This window comes from Canis lupus, chromosome 23 (genome assembly GCF_011100685.1).
Source record: "Canis lupus familiaris isolate Mischka breed German Shepherd chromosome 23, alternate assembly UU_Cfam_GSD_1.0, whole genome shotgun sequence".
Classification (NCBI taxonomy): Eukaryota; Metazoa; Chordata; class Mammalia; order Carnivora; family Canidae; genus Canis; species Canis lupus.
The window spans coordinates 28,709,599-28,733,583 of NC_049244.1; the positions used below are offsets into that span (position 1 = coordinate 28,709,599).

Below are 23,985 nucleotides of genomic sequence, written 5' to 3' on the forward strand. Positions count from 1 at the left end.
CCTATAATTTTGCCTTTTCCAGAATGCTTTAAAAATGGAATCATATAGTATGAGGCTCTGGATCTGCTTTTTCCATTTAGCATAATGCTTTGAGATTTATCCATGTTGATTGTATTAATGATTTGTTCTTTTCTTAAATTGCTGAGTACAGTAGTATTCAGTGTTTGGGTGAATGTGTTACTTGTTTACTGGTTTAAAGACATTTATATTATTTCCAGTTTTTGTTGATTAAGACTAAAGCTACTATAAACATTTGTGTTTAGATTTTTGTATGAAAATAAATTTTCATTTCTCTTGGATAAATACCTAGGAGTAATTGTTGGGTCACAAGGTTATATGCTTAACCTTTTAAGAATTTTCCAAGTTGTTTTACGAGGTGGCTTTATTATTTTGCATTCCCACCAGTAGTGTTTAAAAGTTCTAAATTCTCTGCATCCTCACCATCATGCGAGATTGTCATTTTCTCTCACACCTCATTCTAATAGGTAGGAAGTGGATCTTTGTATGGTTTTAATTTGCATTTCCCTCACAGTTAATGATTTTTAATAACTTCATGTGCTTATTTGTCATCCATATATCTTTATATATATATATATATATCTTCTTTAGTGAAGTGTCTGCCCTGCCTATTTTTAAAAGATTGTATCTGTTTTCTTAATGACTTTTGAGAGTTCTTTATATGTTATAGATACAAGTCCTTTATCAGATACTTGATTTGAAAATAGTTTTTGCTAGTCTATGGCTCATCTTTTTATTTATTTTTATTTTTTTTTCTTTGTTTAGATTTTATTTATTTGTTCATGAGAGACATAGAACGCAGGGACATAGGCAGAGGGAGAGAAGCAGGCTCCTTGCAGGGAGCCCGATGTGGGACTCTATCCCAGAACTCGGGATCACACCCTGGGCCAAAGGCAGATGCTCAACCGCTGAGCCACCCAGGCGTCCCTCTTTTCATCTTTTAGCACTTTCAGAGAGTAGGAGTTTCAAATTTTGATGAAGTGTAGTTTATCATTTTTTCTTTTATGGATAATGATTTTGATGTCTTTTCTGAGAATACTCTGCTTAACCCAATGTCACAAAGAATTTTTTTTTACCTATATTTTCTCCCAAAAGTCTTATATATTTTTAGATTGTTACACTAAGGTTTGTGATCCATTTTTTAAAAAATATTTTATTTATTTATTCATGAGAGAGAGAGCGAGAGAGAGAGAGCGAGGCAAAGACACAGGCAGAGGGAGAAGCAGGCTCCATGCAGGGAGCCTGATGTGGGACTTGATCCTGGGACTCCAGGATCATGCCCTCGGCTGAAGGCAGACGCTAAACCACTGAGCCACCCAGGGATCCCTTGTGATCCATTTTGAATTTTTGTGTATGTTGTGAGAAATGGGTTAAATGGTTAAAGTTCAGGTTTTTGCATATGGATGTTCAATTGTTTCAGCACCTTTTGTTGAAAAGACTTTTTTTCTTTTAGTTTAAATAAACTGAAAAGAAAGAAAAAGACTGCTTTTTTCTTTGAAATGCCTTTTTTTAAACCTTTGATTGTAATGCTTTTCCAACAGATTATTTATAGGGAAAGTATCTTCTTTTTTTATAACTCGTTAACTTCTTCAGAGCCTTTAGGTGTAAGATTATTTTATTAGGATGCTTTGGCTGTTGGGGTTTAGAGGAAGGAACTTCACAAAGCCTCTTTTGTGGGTATGTAAGTTCTGTAGGAAGGGCCTCATAAAGGATAGGCAGTATTATTGCCTCTAAGTTCTTGACAGTTTGAGTTTCTTATCCTTATTGTTACTTGACCTATTTATGCACATATATTTGTATATCCTTTAAAATAAGTGTTTATCATCTGACCTTTATTTTTTTTTAAAGATTTTATTTATTTATTCGTGACAGACAGAGAAAAGCAGAGACACAGGAAGAGGGAGGAGGAGACTCCATGCAGGGAGCCCGATGTGGGACTCGATCCTGGGACTCCAGGATCGTGCCCTGGGCCGAAGGCAGGCACTCAACCACTCAGCCACCCAGGAGTCCCCTAAAGCTTTTTATAATAGAATTTTCTGATTAGAAAATTTATTCATTAGAAGTATATGTTCAAATTGTAGAAAAACTGGAAACCTAAAAAAGTAAGAGTCAGAATGGAAACTGCCTGTAATATAATCCAGATACTCAGAGGTTGTACACTCACAGAGCATCCAAAATAATAAATTAACCCATGTCTTTTTAAAAAATGTGCTTAACAAAACTTGGTTGGACCCTTTATAGTGTTATAAATATTTGTTAAACATAACTTCAGCATTCCTGAAATCATTAGTTATTATAAAACATGTTTTTAGTTGGTGTATAATATTTTGCTTCAGTATACTGTGTATGTATAAACACACAGCAAATACGTGGTTATATAGTCCTTTTTTTGTTGAAGTTTTAGCTTCCGTTTATTTTTTGTTACTGTAAACAATTACTTCAAGGATAATAACAGTAAGCAACTATTTACCATGTGCTAGGCAATGTATATATTACATACATTATCTATTTACTTCTAATAGTCATCTATATTATAAAAGATAGGCAACCCCATTTTTACAGATGGGGAAATTGGGGCCCAGAGAATATGAGATACTTTGAAGTCTCAGATCTGATGAGTGATGGCAGTAGCATCAGGACTGGAGCCCAGGTCTGTGTGACTCTCAGGTCATATGTTACTTACTGATTTATTGAATATGTTATACACGACATTATTATACACGACTTTGTACCCATCTCTGATTATTTCTGTAGAATAAATTCCTACATGTGAAATGATTGGACCAATGACCAACATATTTACAAAACTCTTAACACATACTGATGAATTGTCCTCTGAAAAGATTTTAGTTTATATTGCCACAAACTGTCCTTCATACAGTAGTAGTAAGTCCCTAGGCCTCCAGCCTCACTTGTGGTTAGATTTTAGGTATAGTTACAAGTAGACATGTACTGTTTTACTCGTTTATCTTTTCTGTATTTCAAGCTGTAGTTACTCATGAATGTTGTTTTCAGAGCATCTGGGAACAGTGTGGGCATTTGCTTTATTTTGCATTTAGTGAGGAAGCTATTTCCATATTTGAATGGGAGTGTGTGTGTGTCTCCTTTCCTGTTAGTTTCTTCCTGACATTTATTTCTGAGATATATTCTGTATTAGGTTACCCGGGAGTATTGAGAGGGAGTATACATTAGTAAATATATGTGAAATCTGCAGTTAATTAAACATTTTCCCATTAGACCTTTGTTCAACCTTTTCTTCTGAACCTATTCCCAGAGATGGTAACAAGTAGTGAAACTGACAGATTTGAAGTTTCATTTTATTTGCTTTCTTGGTTCATTCTCTGGGCTCTCTGATAAAAATGCTAATGAACTCTGAAAACCAACTTACAGGTACTTAGAGAGGGAAGTAGCAAATTGCAAATTACAAATTACAACATCAGCTTGGACAAATTACATCTTTTCCAGATAAGAGTTTTGTGCATTAATTATGGCAGATACCCTGATGCTATTCCAAAGAGACTTAAACAATATAAAACCTAAGCCTTGTGAGAAGCTTGTTGAATGACTTAGTTCATGTTACTCTAAAAAGGAATTCTATAAATACCAGGGCTTCCTTCCAGGTATTTCTTTTGACTACCTAAATCTTTTCTCCACGTATTATTAATGAATTGTTTTGGGGTTTTTGGGCTTAGCTGGACTCCTCTTGTCCCCCAATTTTGTTTTCTTTCCCACTTTATCTTGTGTTTATGGAGCTCTCTTATAACCAACATGTATACTTGGTCTTACGGTTTTACTTCCTGTTAGTTTGAATAGCTTTTCTTTTATCCATGTTAAAAGCAAAAAACTTTTCTTCTAAATTTCCAGCTTACTGAGATTTTCCCATATGTACTAAATCTCCTTAACTCTGTTCGTTATTAAAATGTTTTTTAGTTTCCTCTTTCTGTAATTCAGTCTCATTCCAGATCTAACATTGCTCTGTCCTATTGACCTAGAGCCATACTACTTAAAGAGTAGTATGGAAACTGAATTTTGCTTAATTATTTATAAAGTCCATCTAGTGGGAAGCCTGGGTGGTTCAGTTGGTTAAGCATCTGACTTTAGCTCAGGTCATGATCTTGGCGGTCTTGGGATGGAGCCCTGCATCAGGCTCCTGCTCAGCAGAGAGTCTGCTTCTCCCTCTGCCTCTGCCCTTCCTCCCCACTTGTGCTCCCTGTCTCAAATAAATAAATAAAATGTTAAAAAAAAAAAATCAACCTGGGAGTTCTTAATGTTTTTGTTTATGATTTCTTCCCTGTGTCGTATATTTCCCAATGATTAAAGTGGACATCCTCTTTTGTTCTTTGTTTTTTATAATAGTACCTCTATTTGTATTTCTAACAAACTTATTAACCAAATTTCTGTAATATAATCCCAATCAGCCTGCTGTTTAAATTTTGATAGGTTATAAATATTTTGTCACCCCTTTCTTCTTCAGTGCATCAGGTATCTTTTTATCTTTTCTGGAAGATTAGGGTAACTCTAGCAAGTTATTTTAATGCCAAGAACATTTTTTATTAACCTTTCCTTTAATATTTTCCTGTTTTCTTCTTTTTATGACTTCCTTTCTCTAACACCCTTGTCTGTTTGTGTTGATCAGGAAAACGCTGAATGCTAACCACAAATATAAAAGAGAAAAATACATAGATTTTCCCCTCTCCTTTTGATGATTTTCATCTTTCTCTCCCATATTATTCCTTTTTTTTTTTTTTTTAAGATTTTTAATTTATTTACGACAGACACAGAGAGAGAGAGGCAGAGACACAGACAGAGGGAGAAGCAGGCTCCGTGCAGGGAGCCTGACGTGGGACTCGATCCCCGGTCTCCAGGATCAGGCCCTGGGCTAAAAGTGGCGTTAAACTGCTGGGCCACCGGGGCTACCCTCCCATATTATTCCTTAAACTCTCTCCTTTTCTGACATGACTTATTTTCCACTGTCCTTTTACCATCCTGTCTTCATCCTGTCTTCTCCCTTCTTGTTCCCAAACTACAGTGATTTTATTGTGTGCTTTTACCTTTAATTGGTACTTTTTTCCAGGTAGAGAAACAGATATAAAGGCGAAAAGATTACGAATAGAGGAAATTGAGTTACTCCTAATTAATCCTAGCTCTGTGATACAGTGATGTAGCTCAATTGCTAGTCCTTTCTGTTTTGTTTTGTTTTAAATCTCATTTATTTAGCCCATAATTTTGTGTCACTAAATCTAGTATTTTTAGTCAACTAAGGAGATTGACCTGCCCTTCTGGTGCTTTAGGAACAAATTTCACTGTGTACCACATGCAAAACACGAAGTGAGTCTTCAGTTTTGCATTGAGATCTGCTTAGTCTGAAAACTGCTACTCCTTTTTTTGAGTTGCCATCAAAGCTTTGAGATGCTAAAATCTTATATCAAATGGTAGGTTTATTGGATGCATGTCAAGTAATTTATTATAAAAGAAATACGCTTTCAGTCCAATAGTTACATCTTCACTGCCACTGTCAGTGATAACCCACAGTGGTTATAATGGAATGATTTGAAATGATTTGCAGTGGCCTAAAGGCAAAATTTTACTCTGTTCAACCTGAGTATTGGTAATTAGCCTTTTACTTAAATATTCTGTAAAATCTACAATCTTTGCTAAACACTCTTGTACTTCACTGTGTACTACATGATTAATTTCTGCAGTAATGTAGAATTTTCACTTAAAAGATAACTAGTATACTTCCTTTTTCTTTATAGATTTTATTTATGAGAGACACAGAGAGAGATAGAGGCAGAGGCACAGGCAGAAGGAGAAGCAGGCTTCATGCAGGGAGCCCAATGTGGGACTCGATCCTGGGACTCCAGGATCATGCCCTGAGGGGAAGGCAGACACTTAACTGCTGATCCACCCAGGCATCCCATTAAGTAGGATACTTTCAATGAGTATGTAGCTGAGTCTTTTTTAAAGACACACTAAAGAGTCTGAGTAAATTTTTGAATTTTTTTTATAGGAAATATGTTCTCCAAATATGAATTATGTGATTCATGGTACTTAGAAGACCTAGCCATATGTAGAAATGTGATATTACAGTTAAATTGAGCCTTTTGCCTAAGAAAATGATCCTCATTTATTTTAGACCTTTATTAAAATTAGGAGAGAATCTTTGAACAGTCTGTGATGGTACTAAGAGTCATTCAATGATTAATTCATTTTGTATTTATAGAGGACTGAAGGTATGAAGCAAAAATCTCTGCCTTCAATGGAGCTTATAGTTTAAGATAAGCACATATATATATATAACATTATGTCAGATAAGTGCTAATGAGCACCAACAAAAGCAGGGAAGAGAGAGATGAATGACTGAAGAGGTAGATTGAAATTTTTAGATAACATGACTAGAAATGGCCTCACTGGCAGGCCATATAATATCTGAGGAAAGAACACTCCAGACAGAGGGAGCATAAGGGTAAAGACATTGAGGTGAGTGTGCATGGTTTGTTTCAGGAACGATGAGGAGGACAGCATAGGTGTAGTTTGGGTGACAAATGAGGAAGAAGAGGCATGCACTTCATGCAGGACTTGGTAGGTAGTAATCAACTTTGACATTCATTCTGAGGGAGATAGGAAGTCATTGGAAGGTTTTGAGCAGAGGACAGATGTAATCTGCCTTGGGTTTTAACAGTTTGATTATGGTCACTGTGTGAAGAAGAAACTGCACAGGAAGCAAGGGCATAAATAAGAAAATCAGTTATTGGCCCCATGGGTTTAGAGTAAGGAGGTCGAACTCTGGATTTATTTGAGGATGGAGCCAGTAAGATTTGCTGTTAAACTACTTGTGGCATCTGACAGAAAAGGAGGAATCAAGGATGGCTTCCAAAAATAGGGTCTGAGTGACTATGAGGATGTATTTATCATTAGCAGAGGATATGAAGGAGCATGTATTTTGGGAAATAACAAGGGTTCAGTTTGTGATAGTTTTAAGTCTTAGAATTCCAAGAGGAAAAGTGGAAAAAGTAGTTGGATTAATTTCATTGGTCTGGATTTTAGAAGAGATATTGAGGCTGGGGACAAAAATGCATAAAAATAAATCTGTAAGGCTGGATGAGATCACCTACGGAGAAAGTAGGGGATTCTTAGACCTCTTACATAGGGAAATTTAAGAACTAAGTTGTGGAATATTCTAACATTCAGACTCTAGGGAGGTCTGGAGGAACCTACGGAAGAGGAGTAGCCGGAAAGGTAGAAGGAAGACCAGAAGAGTATATAGGGTAGTCAGGGGAGCCAAGTGAAAAAATTGTTTCAGGAGGAGGGAATTGCCATCTATGTTAGGCTGCTGCTGAAAGGTTAAGTCAGAAGAAGAATGACCGATAGTGTTAGCAGTGTGAGAAGTCTTTGGTAATCTTGAATAGGAGTTTCAGAGCAGTGTGAAGACAACGGCCCAATTTTAATAGATTCAGCAAAGAATGAGAAGAGAGAAACGGAAGACTGCAAGTACAGAGGAGTTTTGCTATAAAGAGAAGGAGAAAAGGGTGGCAGCTGAAGTGAGAAGGAAAGTTTTTAGTTTTGTTTTATCTAAATGGAAGAAATCACAGCATGTTATTTACTGATGGTAAAGATGCAACAGTGAGGAAAAGATATTGATATCAGAAGGAGGAGGATTTCTGGAGCGATGATTTTAAGTAGGTCAGAGGGTAGAATATTTGCCCTACACTGGGAGCATATTCAGTTCATCTGTAATAAAAGAGAAGGGAGGGGATGGTGCCTGGATACAGGTACTGTATTGGTGGGAATTATGGAAGTTTTCTTCTGATTCTGTTTCCTCTGAAGTGGGAAGCAAGGTTGTCAGTTGAGATTGAGGTTGGAGATGGGGATGAATTGAAAGTATGAGGAGAGAAAACTTAGTATGAACTAATCCTCTAGTATAGTAGGGAAGAGAATGGTGTACTATGTAGATATTAAAATCACCATGACTTGGAAATGTTGGGAAAAGTGACAGTGAGGAGCTAATTAAATAAGTCACAGAGATGAGAAGTACAGCATAAAGAAAATAGTGGTATTATAATAATGGTGATATGGTGACTGATAACTACACATATCATGGTGAGCATTATGTAATGTATAGAATTGTCGAATCACTCTGTTGTACACATCAAGCTAATACAGTGTCATATTTATTTAAAAAATCTGGAAAAAATTTTGTGAAACGTTGGGGACCGACCTAGAGCAGTGAATGCCTGCAGTTAGTAGTAAGTATAGTCTCATGCGACATTCAAAACTGGAGTTTTGTGAATAAAGAAGGGAGAATGAAAGACACCTACCCCTGTCTAGTTTTACCTAGTGGTAATATTTGAGAGGACCGTAGGGATGTCCTTGGTTTGTGACAAATGAGGTTAAAACAGTGGGGAAAAGTGGAGGATACAGGGGATGTTGTTGATGCTTGCCTTTGATGTACAGCAAAGGGGTATTAGTAGACCAGGAGATGGAATCAGAAAAAGCGATTAAATGCATGGCTTGGACAGATAAGATCATAAAAACTGTTGGAGATACAGTGGAAGAGAATCTAAATTAACAGGAACAAAAGAGAAGTAGACACTTGACACTGTTAAAAAAAAAAAAAACAACAAAAAGACTCTACAGACATTGAGAAACAGCTATTCTTTATCTTTCCTGACAGAACAAAGGGAAACGGCCATTTTTGTTTGCCAGTGTGATGAAGAGATAAATGCAAGAGAGTTTTTCCTTTATCCATCTCTGAAATATTTCTAGAATAAGGCTGTTTTCTCTTCAGCGCTTAAACATGGGATAAATTAGATAATTTGTTTAGATTACATATTTCCCCGGATAACATTGGTAAAGTTTGAAATGACCATGTGAAATGAGTCTCTTAACAAACATATGGTATATTATTTAACCTTGATCTCTACAAAGTAAATACAATTTACATTGATAATTTAAAAAATTATTGTTACAAGTGCATCAGATATTTTTTAACATTGAAGATTTTTAGTGTATCCTGTATTTTAACAGGTAGCGGTGTTTTACAGAGCTAGTCCGAGGCACAAGATGAAAATTATTAAGGTGGGTCTTTAAGAATCACATTGTTTTATCTCTGTCTCCAAAATGCTACTTCTTGTCTTTCATTATACTTAGATTTTTAGGAATATTGATAAGAGCATTAAAGTTGGAAGTACTGTGAAACAAAAGAGGTGGGGTTTTTTTGTTTGTTTTTGTTTTCTTGAGCTTGAAATGGAAGCATTAATAGAGAATTTAGTTAGCAAAGGAAGATGTAGAAGAAAATGTTAGTGAAATATCTGCAACACAACCTTCTTTAAACAGTTGAACAGTGTAGACATTATGTTCTGACAGGAGTCCATAGTCAAATCATCCCAGTGTAAATAGCAGTAATTGCTTAGAAACTTAATACAACAAGAAAAGGAAATGTTAGGAGAGTGGGAAGAGTATTTCAAATATTTCATTATTTATATTAATCAGTGAGGTATATAGAAAGCAACTGATGTAGTATCCATTAGTTAAAGGGCTTAAATTCTTAATCACATAGACCTCCCTTGTATTAGTTCAGAGTTTCTCAGCCTTCACACTATTTGACATTTTGGACTGGGTTCTTTGTTGTGAGGGGCTGTCCTTGTGCATTATAGGATGTTTAGCAGTCCCTGACCCCTACCCCAAAGTCATGATAATAAAAAATATCTTCAGACATTGCCTAATGTTTCCTACAAGGCGAAATTGTTCCTGAGTGCCACTGTGTAATTAACTCTAGATTAGACTTTAGACATAGCTCTTGCACATGAGAATATGAATAGCAACTCTTTCTAAGCTGTATCTTAAGACTTCCATATATTGAAGTTTGTTGAAAAGTCAGTGGTCCATATTATTTCCAATCTTTATTATGTGAACAAAATAGAGAAGAGTTGTTGATCCCTTTATCTTTGTGGAAGCAACATTTTTATCAGAATCCTCCCTTCCCACTCCAGTCTCTACAAAAGAATGGGTCGGTTGTAGCCATGACAGGAGATGGAGTCAATGATGCAGTTGCTCTGAAGGCTGCAGACATTGGAGTTGCAATGGGTCAGACTGGCACAGATGTTTGCAAAGAGGCAGCAGACATGATCCTTGTGGACGATGATTTCCAAACCATAATGTAAGTTTTATTTCAGTGAATGTGCATCAGAGAATTTTGTCCCATCTTTTTCTGCACTCCATCTCCAGAGAGTTCAACTGGAAAAGAATTAGGATATTCAGTCTATTAGGATATTCAGCAGTGGATGAACTGTATTTTACTAGAATGAATTAATCTTATGTATGGCCTAGTATATAGTTTTTGAGAAAATTATTTGTATGGAATAGAAAGGACATAATAAATGGCAGAGTCATTCATTTAGGAAATATTTCCTGAGTGCCAGACAGATGTCACATTTTTCTGGCCATCAGTGTAGTGGTACAGGAGTAAACTTTCATGGGGCCTTTATTCTAGTTAAACTCAGGCTATTAGAAATATGCATGTGCATGGCCTCACAATCAGTATTAAAAGTAATCAAGTTCATCCATACCTATTTCCTTATGGACATAAGGACACTTACCATACTGTTAGTGATACAAGTTACTAAGTTTAAATAACTTTGTCTCCTTCAGCTATGGTTTCTAATGGATTTAAGATTTTATGTAATATCTGATCATGTCAGTTGTGCAATGTTCAGGTGGCAGTCACTTGAATTCTGTTATCTGATAATCATCTGTCAGGTAACCTGAGTCTTCCTCATTTCAGTGACTCATGCTAATTATATGCCTGGCATACTTCATCAACCTGTAGTGGCCAAAAGTGGAGCATGTGGGAGCTCAGAACTCAGAATTGACACAATCTTGTAGGGATAGAGGTTTTTTTCTTTCCATTCTTAGAATTGTATAAAAATCTTGAAAGAATGGAGAAGTTGTTTAAAAAAACACATAATTTACTAGATTCAACCAAATGAGAATTTAAGTATCTTTGTAAACTATATTCTCTATATAATTCTGCTACAGCACATGTCTGATTTTGTATAGGAGCAATAGGTAGCTTAAATTCTATAATTCGTATATATCTTATTACCAATAATTCCTGACATACATTAGTTTAACCCCTTACCATGCATGCATATTGTACCTTTAAGAAAAAGAAAATTGAGAGGTAAAGATCACTATTTTAGTATTATAAATGTGTAGTATAGTCTCTTGTGTAGAAAGAATGTATGATTTTAATGTTGAAATATCTTTAAGAATAAGAATTTTAATATTGTGTAATTAAATTAATTCAGGTAGAGCTTCCCAAGCTGGACTTTCATTCCTTACCAGAATAATGTTTCTGTATTTTTTTTCTAATCTTATTCATGTGAAGAAAATTAATAGATTATTTTAGTGACATGTGTATATCAATTGCAAATTTATTTTCAGAATTAGTTCTAGAATGTTAGTAAGATAGATATATCTTTATTTTTGTGTGGTAATATGTCTCATTTAATTTTTTTTTTTTAATTTCAGGTCTGCAATTGAAGAGGGTAAAGGGATTTATAATAACATTAAAAATTTTGTTAGATTCCAACTGAGCACGTAAGTTTGTAAGGAGTTTATCACCATGGATCTTATAGATAAATTATATGAGAAATAAAATTCAAGCAGAATGCTTAGAAGCCTCTGGGCTCTGAGTGTTGTTCATATGTAAATTTTCCAAAATGAAAATTAATTCTATCCTAAAATTAAAAATGGCATGATAAAAACATGATGTCTTTATCATCATCAAAATATGTAAACATTTGTGGTTTATTTACTAGCTCCAGAAGTAACTAAGGAAGCAGTGTCATGGGTTTCCTTAGTATCTTTTTCCAAAAGTAGAAGGGCTTTTCTGGAGTCAAAAAACAGTTGCCAAAATATTGTTGAAACTATTAACAATTATGTAGTAACAGCTATTCGAACTTAATTTTTAAAATCTTCCTCTGTTATCTAAACATCTTGAAATCCTTTATTTAAATGCTGTAGTTATAAGGTTTATTAACCTTTGGCTTCAAAATATTCACACAAACAAAGCATAGGATACTCAGAAATACAGACTTCCTTTAAAAGCACGGTAGTAAAATGAGATTTTCAAATACTGAAGAAGTGGTATTATAAAAGTAGTAAGAATTATACTATGCTGACAGATTTTTTTAAGTGACTCTTTTTTTTCCAACAGGAGTATAGCAGCATTAACTTTAATCTCATTGGCTACATTAATGAACTTTCCTAATCCTCTCAATGCCATGCAAATTTTGTGGATCAATATAATTATGGATGGACCTCCTGCTCAGAGGTAAGAGTTTTTTTTATGCATATATTAGAAGAAAAACAAAGAAGGTGTGGTATCTTGATGATTAAGTTTTAAAATTTCATTCATGGACAGCATTAGAAATCTATTCATGCAGCAACATGTTTGTTATAAATTGTATGATGTGTGCTTATATCATTTGCTCCCTTTGAGTGTTGTTCATGTGTCATGGATCTGAGCTTTTGCATTATGTTGGATGCCCTTTCTTAAGTTGAGAACAGACCAGGGAATAGGTGCAGTCCCTGTCCTTAGGAAATAAGCTTTTGTCTCCAAGCACGGGATGTAATGGAGAAATCCCGAGTTTAGTGTTTAGTGGGTTCTGTTGTCAATTTTAGAGACTTTGGAAAAGTATTAAAGGATCTAAGCATTTAGATGGGCCAGAGATGTTGCTTTCCAGCAGACAAAGTCATGGAGTGATATGTGTCGATGGCCATCGTAATAAATCATCCTAGTCAAAACCTCCTTGCATGAAAGGTATTTCACAGTTTACTCAGTAGGTTAATATTTCAGGCCATATTTGAAATAAGCAAACTTATATGTAAATGAAATTGGACAATTTTTTGAAATTTGACCCTCAATCCCCCATCAAACTATGCCAAATAGAAGTAAAAGAGAGAAGAGTGATATAATCCCTGGTTATTTTTGAGTAATTATAGCCAAGCTTTTCTTTACGATTCAACATTTTGTTTCCATAAGAAAACATTTAATTTCCTGGATAATTGAGGTTAATGAGGTCGTAAAAGTGCTAAATCCAAACCGTAAAACTTTAAAGTAATTCACTTTTCTATTTGTTTTGAAGCCTTGGAGTAGAGCCAGTGGATAAAGATGTCATTCGTAAACCTCCACGCAACTGGAAGGACAGCATTTTGACCAGAAATCTGATACTTAAAATACTTGTTTCATCAATAATCATTGTTTGTGGGACTTTGTTTGTCTTCTGGCGGGAGGTATACTCACTGGATAAGCTGTCTTAATAGCATGCGTTCTGTATGATAGGACTCAGTTATTTTGGTGTGTTACACAGAAACCTGGGAATTTAGGAGAGCTCTTTGGAAAAGATAACAAAGACATTAAAAATAGTTGGGTTTCAGTCTTTATTATTAATAAAATTGTTGATTGATTTATTAGAATAGTTTAAATCTGCAAAGACATAACAGTACAATAAAAAAATGAGTCTATTAATATTTGGGGAGGGGCACCTGGGTGGCTCAGTGGTCGAGCGTCTGCCTTTGGCTCAGGCCGAGTCTCGAATCGGGCTCCCCACAAAGAGTCTTCTTGCTATGTCTCTGCCTCTCTCTCTGTGTCTCTCATGAAAAAATAAATAAAATCTTTAAAAAATATTTGGGGAGAAATTAGAAAATCTGAATCTATTGCTACTTTATTTCATCAGAAAAGAAAATTGTTTCAATGTCCAATATATGGTTTGTAAAAGACTTTTTACTTTATTTAGATTACAACTATTCTTTAGTGATTTACTGAAATGGCATACTTAAATGGCATATATGTTTAGGGAGCTTAGATGTTTTATATCTTAGACTAAAGTTATTTTATTCTAAAGCAAAGAAAAAAATAACCTTTTACAAGCATGCAGTATTTCTTCATTAAATTCAGCCACTGACAACCATTTTTTCCTCTTGACAGCTACGAGACAATGTGATAACACCTCGAGACACGACAATGACCTTCACATGCTTTGTGTTTTTTGATATGTTCAATGCACTAAGTTCCAGATCCCAGGTAAGCTTAGGTGATCTTAGCTGACTAATTCAACTGGTAGGGTAGGCAAGGATTATGGGTTTTTAGCTTTGCTTGATTTTGTTGCCACAGAATATAGCCCCAGATATAGCTTTCCCTATGAACATGTACCTACAAACGTGTCATAATAGGGATAGGGCATTTGAGCAGATAGACTTACGTTTGACCAGAAGATCCAAGTAAACCACAGGTCTCATTGCCTGGTTTTTCTTCTTTGCATTCTCTTATTATCTGTAGCCTTAAGATAGGTTCAAGCTAATATTATCTGAGAGTATTGGACAAACCTCATGGGTTCTGTTAAGATGGTATTAGTCTCATATTAGAAGAAAGTATTGTTAGAAGTACAAGAACAGTTTTGAGCATATTAATGTATTTTGATTATTTCTGTCAGTGTGTTAGAACTTAGGACGTTTTAAATTTGCATTTCTTCCCCATGTTGTATCTTAAGATATGATTGCCTTTTCTTGATTAAAGTGTTTTGATAGAAAATAATGGGCTATGGGCTAGAACCTAGTAGTAGTTTTTCAGAGCATAATTTTTCTTGAAAACTAGTTCCATCTTGAGGCCTGACTCTTCATTTTAATTCTAGAGTACCTTATAAATCCTCAATTATATCTATTACCATTTGACATGCTGGGACTTTCTGAATACTTTCTTAATTTAGATTAAGTTTTGAAGAAGCTACGGTATTCATTTTTTTGTTTTATGAAAGGCAGTTTTACATTTTTAGTACACATAGAACTAGTTCTATTCTTTAAGAAAGGCTTTTAGATTATCTTAGCCTAATAGATAGAAATGATTTAGCAAAATAATCATACAAATAAAGTTTTGATGTTTTAGAATGTTAAAGGAAGTTACTTTTCTTTCTGTGATCTCTTGTTGATATTGTTGTTATTGTAGCGTCACTTTTGTAGAGAAAGCTTTCTTGATAAAGAGAAGCTACTTTAAACTGTACCTTTATTCTATCTTTATTCCAAAATAATAGTTAAAATTAAGAGATTTCATGGTATTGCCATTGTGGAGTTCAATCGAATTTATTAAAAATTGGAGAGGATCATGCTAATTAAGAAGCTGTTTCAGTGACCAAGGAATAATAATTGAACTCTTTGCTCTGCCAACAGACCAAGTCTGTATTTGAGATTGGACTCTGCAGTAATAAAATGTTTTGCTACGCAGTTCTTGGATCCATCATGGGACAGTTATTAGTTATTTACTTTCCTCCACTTCAGAAAGTTTTTCAGACCGAGAGCCTAAGTATTCTGGGTAAAGAAAATGTTATCTTTTTATAATTTATATATTTCAGATGAATTATTGTATTTTCTAAGGCATTTGTTCTACTAAAAATTTCCTTTTAAAAAGTGAGATTAAAAAAATGAGTTGATTTGAAAAAGGAATGTTCTGTTTTCATTTGCAGAAGTTTAGGGAGTTGTCACTTGCTTAACTCTAGGCTTTAATTTTTTTGGTAATTTTTTTGTATTTGCTGCTTTTGAAGTATAGCAAATGAAAACTTATTAAAGAGTGTAGTTTATAACTTTTCAATCTTATATGAAGAAAAAATAGATTTTAAATTGTAATTTCAGTAAACTAATATTTCAGTATTCTTACTTGCTAATTTGTACATTCTTATTTTACAAAATAACAGCCTGACCCTAAAAGAAAATTTTATTAATATTCTGTGGAAGACAGACATTATTCTTTCACATAGTATGTATTAAATGTATTATGATACAGTACATTTAAAAATTGATCTTGTGTAAGGTGAGGACTGATGTGTTTTGTGGTAATGCTACTTTTAATTCTTGTGTTTTTTTAAGTTAATTGGGATATTTATGAAAATAAGTTATACAGTCTCACTGTGTTTGTTGCATGCTGTAAGTTACAATTTACCTTGAAGTTGAAATCATTTAATTTCAGTTTTTAAATTCGTTTTTATACTTGTTCCTCTTTATAAAAAGTGGGGTTTTAAGGAGACACCTGCAATTTATCAAGCAATGAATAAGAATGAGATAGTGTGTATAGTACTGTAAAGATATAATCTTTATTTGTTTTTAATTTTGTTTTGTAAAGATTTGTTTTATATTTCAGAGAGAGAGCGAGAGAGCGAGCACGCGCTCATGAGTAGGGGAAGGGGCAAAGGGAGATAATATCCAAGCAGACTCCCGCTGAGCGCAGAGCCCATCACTGGGGCTTGATCTCATGACTCATGAGATCAGGATCTGAGCTGAAACCAAGAGTCTGGCACTTAACTGACTGAGCCACCTAGGTGCCCCAAAGACATGGTCTTTAATGATGAGTTCTTCTAGGCTCTCAAATGGAATAGATAGAAATTCCTAGGTAATCTTTAGATAGGCATTTTTCAATCAAATTAAAATGAAAAAGGCTGTAATCTATTAAATATAAAACAACTCTTGCGTGACTTAATGGTTATGAAGCTGTGGTTCAGGGAGAGTAGTCATAACAAGTGGGTTCTAGTTTTCTGGCTGCTGCCTTTCCTAGCTATATGACTTCACATAATTCATTTTTGAGCCTAACTTTCCTCATTTTTTAAAAGATTTTATTTATTCATGAGAATACACACACAGAGAGAGAGAGAGAGAGAGAGAGAGAGAGGCAGAGACACAGGCACAGTCAGAGGGAGAAGCAGGCTCCATGCAGGGAGCCCGATGTGGGACTCGATCCCGGGTCTCCAGGATCAGGCCCCGGACTGAAGGCAGCGCCAAACCGTAAAGCTACCCGGGCTGCCCAACTTTACTCATTTTTAAACAGGCTAATTTTGTGTACCTACTGGAATGGTTGTGAAACAAAGTATTTTAAAAGTTCAGTTAAAATGCTAGAAAAGGGGCAGCCCGGGTGGCTCAGCGGTTTAGCGCCGCCTTCAGCCCAGGGCCTGATCCTGGAGAGCTGGGATGGAGTCCCACGTTGGGCTCCCTGCATGGAGCCTGCTTCTCCCTCTGCCTGTGCCTCTGCCCCGCCCCCCTCTCTGTGTGTTTCTCATGAATAAATTTAAAAAATATATATATATATATTAAAAATGCTAGAAAAATGTAAGCTATTAGCTTTGCAACTGTGTTTCAAAGAATTATATGAATGAAGTAAAATCCATGAAATCTCTTATTTTCTCTTGCAGATTTGCTGTTTCTTGTGGGTCTTACCTCTTCAGTGTGTGTAGTAGCAGAAATTATAAAGAAGGTTGAGAGGAGCAGGGAAAAGATCCAGAAGCATGTTAGTTCGACATCGTCGTCTTTTCTTGAAGTATGATGCATATTGCATTCTTTTATTTGCAAACTAGGAATTGCAGTCTGAGGATCATTTAGAAGGGCAAGTTCAAGAGGATAATGAAGATTTGAGAACTTTTTAACTTTTCATTGACTAAAAATGAGTGTTATGTTAAAGACTTGATTTGAGACTTTAACCTGCTGGCAGTCCCAAATGAAATTATGCAACTTTGATAACATATTTCTTGATTTAAATTGGCTTTTGCAATTGAGTGGAACTTTATAAAGCATATGGGCAGTTACTTAATTAAAAAAAAAAAAGGCAAAACATGAACCACCTTCTGCACTTAAAGAGGTCTAACAGTACAAATACACTATCTTAGATAGATTAAATTTTTTTTAATTTTTAAATATTGTACTATTTATGGTGGTGGGGCTTTCTTACTAATACACAAATAAATTTAATCATTTCAAAGGCATTCTACTGGTTTAGAAGTTGATTCCCAGGAGTGCCATATTTCAGCTACTGTATTTCCTTTTCCCCTCCAATGTAAGCAGCTCAGACACCTTGTGTTACTGTTTTTGTATCAAGTTTTTTTGCACAGGATGTGACCACTGTCAGATCACTGTTCTTTTCTTTCTTTTTGTGATTGAAAAGCCTATACTGCAATTTGAAGTAAATGTTTGCTTTTCTTAGTAAGTGTAAATGGTTCCTTTTTTTTTTTTTTTTAAGTTATGAGTCTTTGGTCTAGCAATATTAATACAGGGTTATCAAGTGACATTCTAGGTAGAGTAGCCTTGTTGTAATTAACACATAGTCATAGAATGAAAAGTATTTAAGAGTGATTGGGCTAAAATTTATATAACAGATTATATGAACATGTTAATGCCTCTTTTTTGAGTTAAATATAAATATACATTTTGTCAAGTATCATTTCGTCATCCCCTAAATATAAATCCAAGTACCTCACCTGAATAATTGAATTTTATTTTTCTTAATGTCTTTCTGTGTATATTTTTAAGCATCTTTCTTAGGAGGTATAGAATGCTATACTTAAAGAATAAAAATGCCCCAAACTCAAATAGATGGCTTATGAACCAGGGTATACATGGAAGACTCTGCACTGGCCTTGCTCTTTGAGTATCTGCAGCTTCTTTGGCTTAGGTTGCAGCACTGTCCTGAGCCTGTTCCTTCTTGGACTTCTATTATTTGTTCTCTGCTTTTCTTTTGATTCATTGAGCATGCTAGAGAAATAGTTGGATTTACTCATATAATGCCATCAGTTTTTATAATAGCTTGGTGAGGTGTAGATAATTTATTTTTTGTTTGTTGTGGCAAATTTGGGCCAGAAATTCAAAATTAGAAGTCCATTTTCCTGTTAAATACTTCTCTTTGAAACAGAAATGGGTTTCAAATTCTTAAATGTTTATTTCTTCTTGAAATTTTTGAGTTTTGTATTTTATAATTACTCTCCATTTTTTAACTGTCAGGATAAACCACTCTCTAGTTTTTATCACCGATATTAACCTGCTAGTGTTAGCACTGAAATATTCTTATTAATGATAGGAAAAATACCTATTCTTTGAGTCCTTGTAATTGAAACAGTTGAGTATAAGGAGTTGAGATGTCTGAAATTTATTCTACTTTACCCTTCAAGATTCAATAGTCAAATGTACATTTTTCTCACTAGGTAGAACATAGAAACCATTATCTAGTCAACTTTATCTTTAAGACGTGATGTCTCATACCTAAATTTTGTATGATTTTTTTCTCTGTTACAAAGACTTGAAATATGTTATTAAGTGCATATCAATCTTTTGCTTTCCATTTTAGGTTTAGAGTATGACTCGTATGAAATAAATGTGCCTATCCTTTCATTTGATTTTGAACCAAAAGAAAAAAATGATTTTTTTTCATAAGTTAATTACCTTCCAGTCGGGACTGTTGACATTAAAATTTTATGGATGTAGAAGATACAGAAACTAGGCAGTATTCATTCATAATGCATAGAATCTGTGATTTAAAAAGTGAAATGTACAATACAGATATCATCCAGGTTTCAATTTTCTGTAATGTAACAACAAATTAGATTATTTGTATATGTATCTTCCATAGTATATCATCCAAATTATTATAATTTAAACATGCTAGTATCTGAATTTTAAATTTTTATCCCTTTTCCTAGCCCTAGGACTTTCTAGAGTCCTTAATTAAAATACTAACTTATTTGATTATTTGCTGTTAGACTACCTTTTGAAGTTATTTGGTCCCAAAGTAATTCAACATCTGGGAAGAAAAGAAAGGAATTTGAAATAATTTACCTAGGTAGATAATTCCTAGTTGCAAAGAAACAAGGCTTAGCATGTTCTCTCACATTTGTACTGGGGCTAGCACAATCCAGAGATGAAACAAAGTAAAACTACACAACCTAAAAAACCTCCCCCTTCAGGATATACAGGCTTTATGTAATAGCAGTAACCACACTCAGAATGCTAAAACACATTTTTTACCTTTTATACCCATAAAAGGTATATCTTTTTCATTGGTAATTTTTCTGATCTCTTTTATACAGGACATAAAGTGAGTATTGGCCATTCTTAAAATAGTTTCTCAGTGAAAAAGAATTGGTGGCAAACAATATCATACCCAAGAACCTTAATTAACTTTACCTTGCTTTCTTTGTCACTTGGCAGTTCATTTGCATTTTACTTCCACATATGATTTAAGCAAAATCTTGGATGGATAAATTGTTATTTCAGTAAACTATTACTTAGTACCTGGAGTTTGCTAAGAATAAAATGGTGGTGGCATTCCTGCCCTTCAAGAGCTCATGAACAGAGTTAGCAAGGAATAGAACTGTTAATAAGCGATTTCGTGGAAGTTAGTAGTGGTCTTTGCACATTATTTTGAAAATACGTATACATTAAGATGAATCCACCACACTTTTTTTTTTTTTTTTTAAATTTATGATAGTCACACACACAGAGAGAGAGAGAGGTAGAGACATAGGCAGAGGGTGAAGCAGGCTCCATGCACCGGGAGCCCAACGTGGGATTCGATCCCGGATCTCCAGGATCGCGCCCTGGGCCAAAGGCAGGCGCTAAACCACTGCGCCACCCAGGGATCCCCCCACCACACATTTTACTGGAAGTTTCCCTTGACATTGGTATTTCTTTGAAATGCCTTTTTAGACTAAGTTACAGTCCAAACAACTTATTTGTGTATTAAGACATGGTGTGGGTAAATATTAATTCTTACTGGTATGTGACTGGACAAGCAGATTATCCTCCTAATTAGATTTCCTTGAGCTTAGTATTTGATATGACTATTAACTCTTGTTAAACAACCTTATTTTCATTTCTGGTTTTCAGAGTTGGTTATTATTGATAATGGATAATGGTTAACCAGTCCTTGATATTAATGTAGATAAAATAGACTGCAAATATTGTTGTAGGGTTTAGATTTATAAAGAAATAAGAGGTAATATTTTGCCTTTGGGGAGTTTCATCCAGAGATGAAACAAAGTGAAACTAGACAACTTAAAAAACCTCCCCCCTTCAGGATATACAGGCTTTATGTAATAGCAGTAACCACACTCAGAATGCTAAAAACATTTTTTACCTTTTATACCCATAAAAGGTATATCTTTCTTATTGGTAATCTTTCTGATCTCTTTTATTTTATTTTATTTTTTATTTATTTTTTTTTTTATAATAGTCACACAGAGAGAGAGAGAGAGGCAGAGACATAGGCAGAGGGAGAAGCAGACTCCATGAACCGGGAGCCTGACGTGGGATTTGATCCCGGGTCTCCAGGATCGCGCCCTGGGCCAAAGGCAGGCGCCAACCCGCTGCGCCACCCAGGGATCCCTCTGATCTCTTTTATACAGGACATATACTTACATAAGTAAGTAGTTATACTTACATAAGTATATGTCCTGTATAATCCTTGAGTCTTAACCTGGAGACCAATATGATATATATTGGGCATAGTGGTAAATGCTGCCCCAAAAGTTATAGCAGTCAAAGGAGAGAAACAGCTTCATGGGAAGGGGTTGTCAGAGAAATTTCCTAGAACTAGTAGCATCTGAACCTGAACCTTAAGTTAGGAATCTTCAGCCTAGAAGCAGCAGAATATTGCAATCAATTACACAGCCTTTTAGAGGTGTTGGTGGAGAGCTGGAAGGAACAAATGAAAACCTCAAGGAGTTTGAAACAGTTACGGGAGGAAGTATATAATGTGAAGAGTTGGACAGATAGTCAGGAGCCTAGTGGTGAAGGGTAAAGACATTTGAGTGGTAGCATGCTGGAAGATTTCAGGAGCGTGATGTGAGTTTGGATTTTTATCTTGGAAGCCTGGAGGGTGGATTGTAAAGACAAAATAGGGAGACTGATGAAGAGAATTGTAAAAGCTTAAGTGGTAGAGGGACTAATTGAGCTGTGGTAGTATGGAAAGAAAGGCATGGCGTTTCTGTCTTCTAGGAGATAGTATTGACATGACCAGGTGGGAGAAAAGAAAAATGTGGAAAATACCTGTTTTGGGCTTTCTGGCTTAGATAATAGAGCTGTTGGGAGAATTACTGAAGCTGAGCAGCCTTTAATGCGACACAGGTCAATTTGAAATTGAAGTCTGTGGTATCCTTGAGATTTCCCAGTGGACATGTTAGATGAGGTTTTAGCACAATATGACTTAAAGCCATGGCTGACAAAGTATAATGTAGGAAAATAATTTCTTGTTACAGGCATTATCCTTCTGCTAAAAATAAAGCAATAAATGAATGGAAACTTGGCTTTGACAGAATGAAAGTTTTTGAAAGTAGTTTTTTTAGTATAATAATGTGAAGTTCAGCAAACATTCAGAATGCAAGGGGAAAAGATAAGATTTCAGCTTCCTCTGTTACAGAGCTTTCAGGATGAATCTGTTAAGATTACTGACTGGAAGACACTGATCTGAATATTGGGAGCACATCTTTTTTATATTTGCAGTAAGACACTTTCTTAAGAGGTGAGAGAAAATAAGCAAAGAACTGGGTAGCTTAGACTGAAGTTTGCTGGGTGTGGAAATGGACTCAGTGAATGACATTAACGCTAGAAAGCAGCTGCTTGCCTTGAGAGATTTATGGCAGGAGAATAGAAAGCAATGTTTTGCTTTTTCTTTTCCATTTTAGTCGTAATTCTTCCTTGGATCTTTCTAGCCTCATATCCCGCACAGTGTTCTAACACAATCCACTTAGAAGTCTTTTTGGATAGTATTCCTTCAACTTAAAACGGTTTTCCTCTGCCTCAGTTTTGAGAATTAGAATTTTTACCTGTTCTTCAATACCCAGCTGAAGAGCCAATCAGCGTGGCCTTTCCAGATTACTGTAAAGGGGTGTGTGTGTGTGTGTGTGTATGTGTGTGTGTGTGTGTTACAGTTTCTTGTAAATACTATGAAGAATAAATCCATCCATAAGTTTGGGCATTAAGTTATGCAATTTTATTTTAGAAAGCATTAAAATTTAAGTTCAAGCCACCGCATTGATAAATATAGCCAGAAATTTGATATAATTGCTTCCTTTCGTTCAAAATAGATTTAAGTGGTGAAGTTTGGGGAGGAACTTTGAGTAACCATTAGTTTTGATCTTTATAAATTCTTTTCTAACCTAAACCTGCTATTGTGAGTGTGGTAACTGCCTGCATTGGTATAGCTACCCCAGGTAGACATTGTTTCATATGCAGATAGATTACTGTACATGCCTGACTTTGCCATTTCTTTCCCTTTTTGTTTAAGTGTAACCAAACTGACATATTCTGGGCAAAGCCCCACATTTCTCTGCTGGTCCCATGACTGTTAGGCATGGCAAAACGGCATTTCATATCTAAATCAGGGTTGTCCTGTCACCATTTCTTCAGCAATAATTGCATTGTTTTACTTAGTAACCCTCTAAGTAGAATCCATACCTCATAGTCTTAACAAAGCACATCGTGCCAGAAATTGGACAAATGGTTCTTCATAAACCTAGAGATCCATTTTGGATTCTGAGCCTTTAAACTCTAAACAAAATGTGTTTTTTAATACAACTCTCTCTCTTTTTTTTAGATACTAATCCACTCAATTATATTAAAAACAATTTTTTATTAAGGCCTTTCTTATGCTAAAGTGCTTGTTAGTTGAATAACAATTTGGTGCCATCTTATGGTCATAAAGAAAATACTAAAATGCCTTGAAAACATGCTTTTCTTCATCACATCTGCATCTTAATAGCATAATACGAAAAAATTTATTAGGCAGGTCTTTCAAAATATATATATTTTTAAAGATTTTTATTTATTTATTTATTCATAGAGACACAGAGAGAGAGACAGAGACACAGGCAGAGGAAGAAGCAGGCTCCACGCAGGGAACCCGATGCGGGACTCGATCCCGGGCCCCCAGGATCACACCCTGGGCTGCAGGCAGCGCTAAACCGCTGTGCCACCAGGGCTGCTCAGGTCTTTCAAAATATTATCCTTGGAGCCCATTTATAGCAGGCCCCAACCAAATAGATGATTGTAAAAATTATTTGCTTGATAGGAAAGACATGAAAAACTTTATATTTAAGCATTAATAAATCAGTTTTAGGAAGTTACAAATGAATTATGTTTTCATGTTTCTCATATTCAATA

The 23,985-nt window shown here is 35.1% G+C and overlaps 1 protein-coding gene across 4 annotated transcripts in view; it reads left to right on the forward strand.

Annotated features, from left to right (window-relative positions):
• The window catches only part of ATP2C1 (ATPase secretory pathway Ca2+ transporting 1), a 135,644-nt gene that overhangs the window by 99,482 nt on the left and 12,177 nt on the right, over positions 1 to 23,985 (forward strand). For all 4 annotated transcript variants that reach the window (XM_038570826.1, XM_038570823.1, XM_038570825.1 and 1 more), the window contains 8 exons: positions 9,046 to 9,096; positions 10,011 to 10,177; positions 11,551 to 11,619; positions 12,239 to 12,355; positions 13,170 to 13,317; positions 14,012 to 14,107; positions 15,247 to 15,388; positions 17,253 to 17,377. In XM_038570826.1, coding sequence (XP_038426754.1) covers positions 9,046 to 9,096; positions 10,011 to 10,177; positions 11,551 to 11,619; positions 12,239 to 12,355; positions 13,170 to 13,317; positions 14,012 to 14,107; positions 15,247 to 15,388; positions 17,253 to 17,377 — 915 coding nt within the window. The remainder of the gene's footprint in view (positions 1 to 9,045; positions 9,097 to 10,010; positions 10,178 to 11,550; positions 11,620 to 12,238; positions 12,356 to 13,169; positions 13,318 to 14,011; positions 14,108 to 15,246; positions 15,389 to 17,252; positions 17,378 to 23,985) is intronic.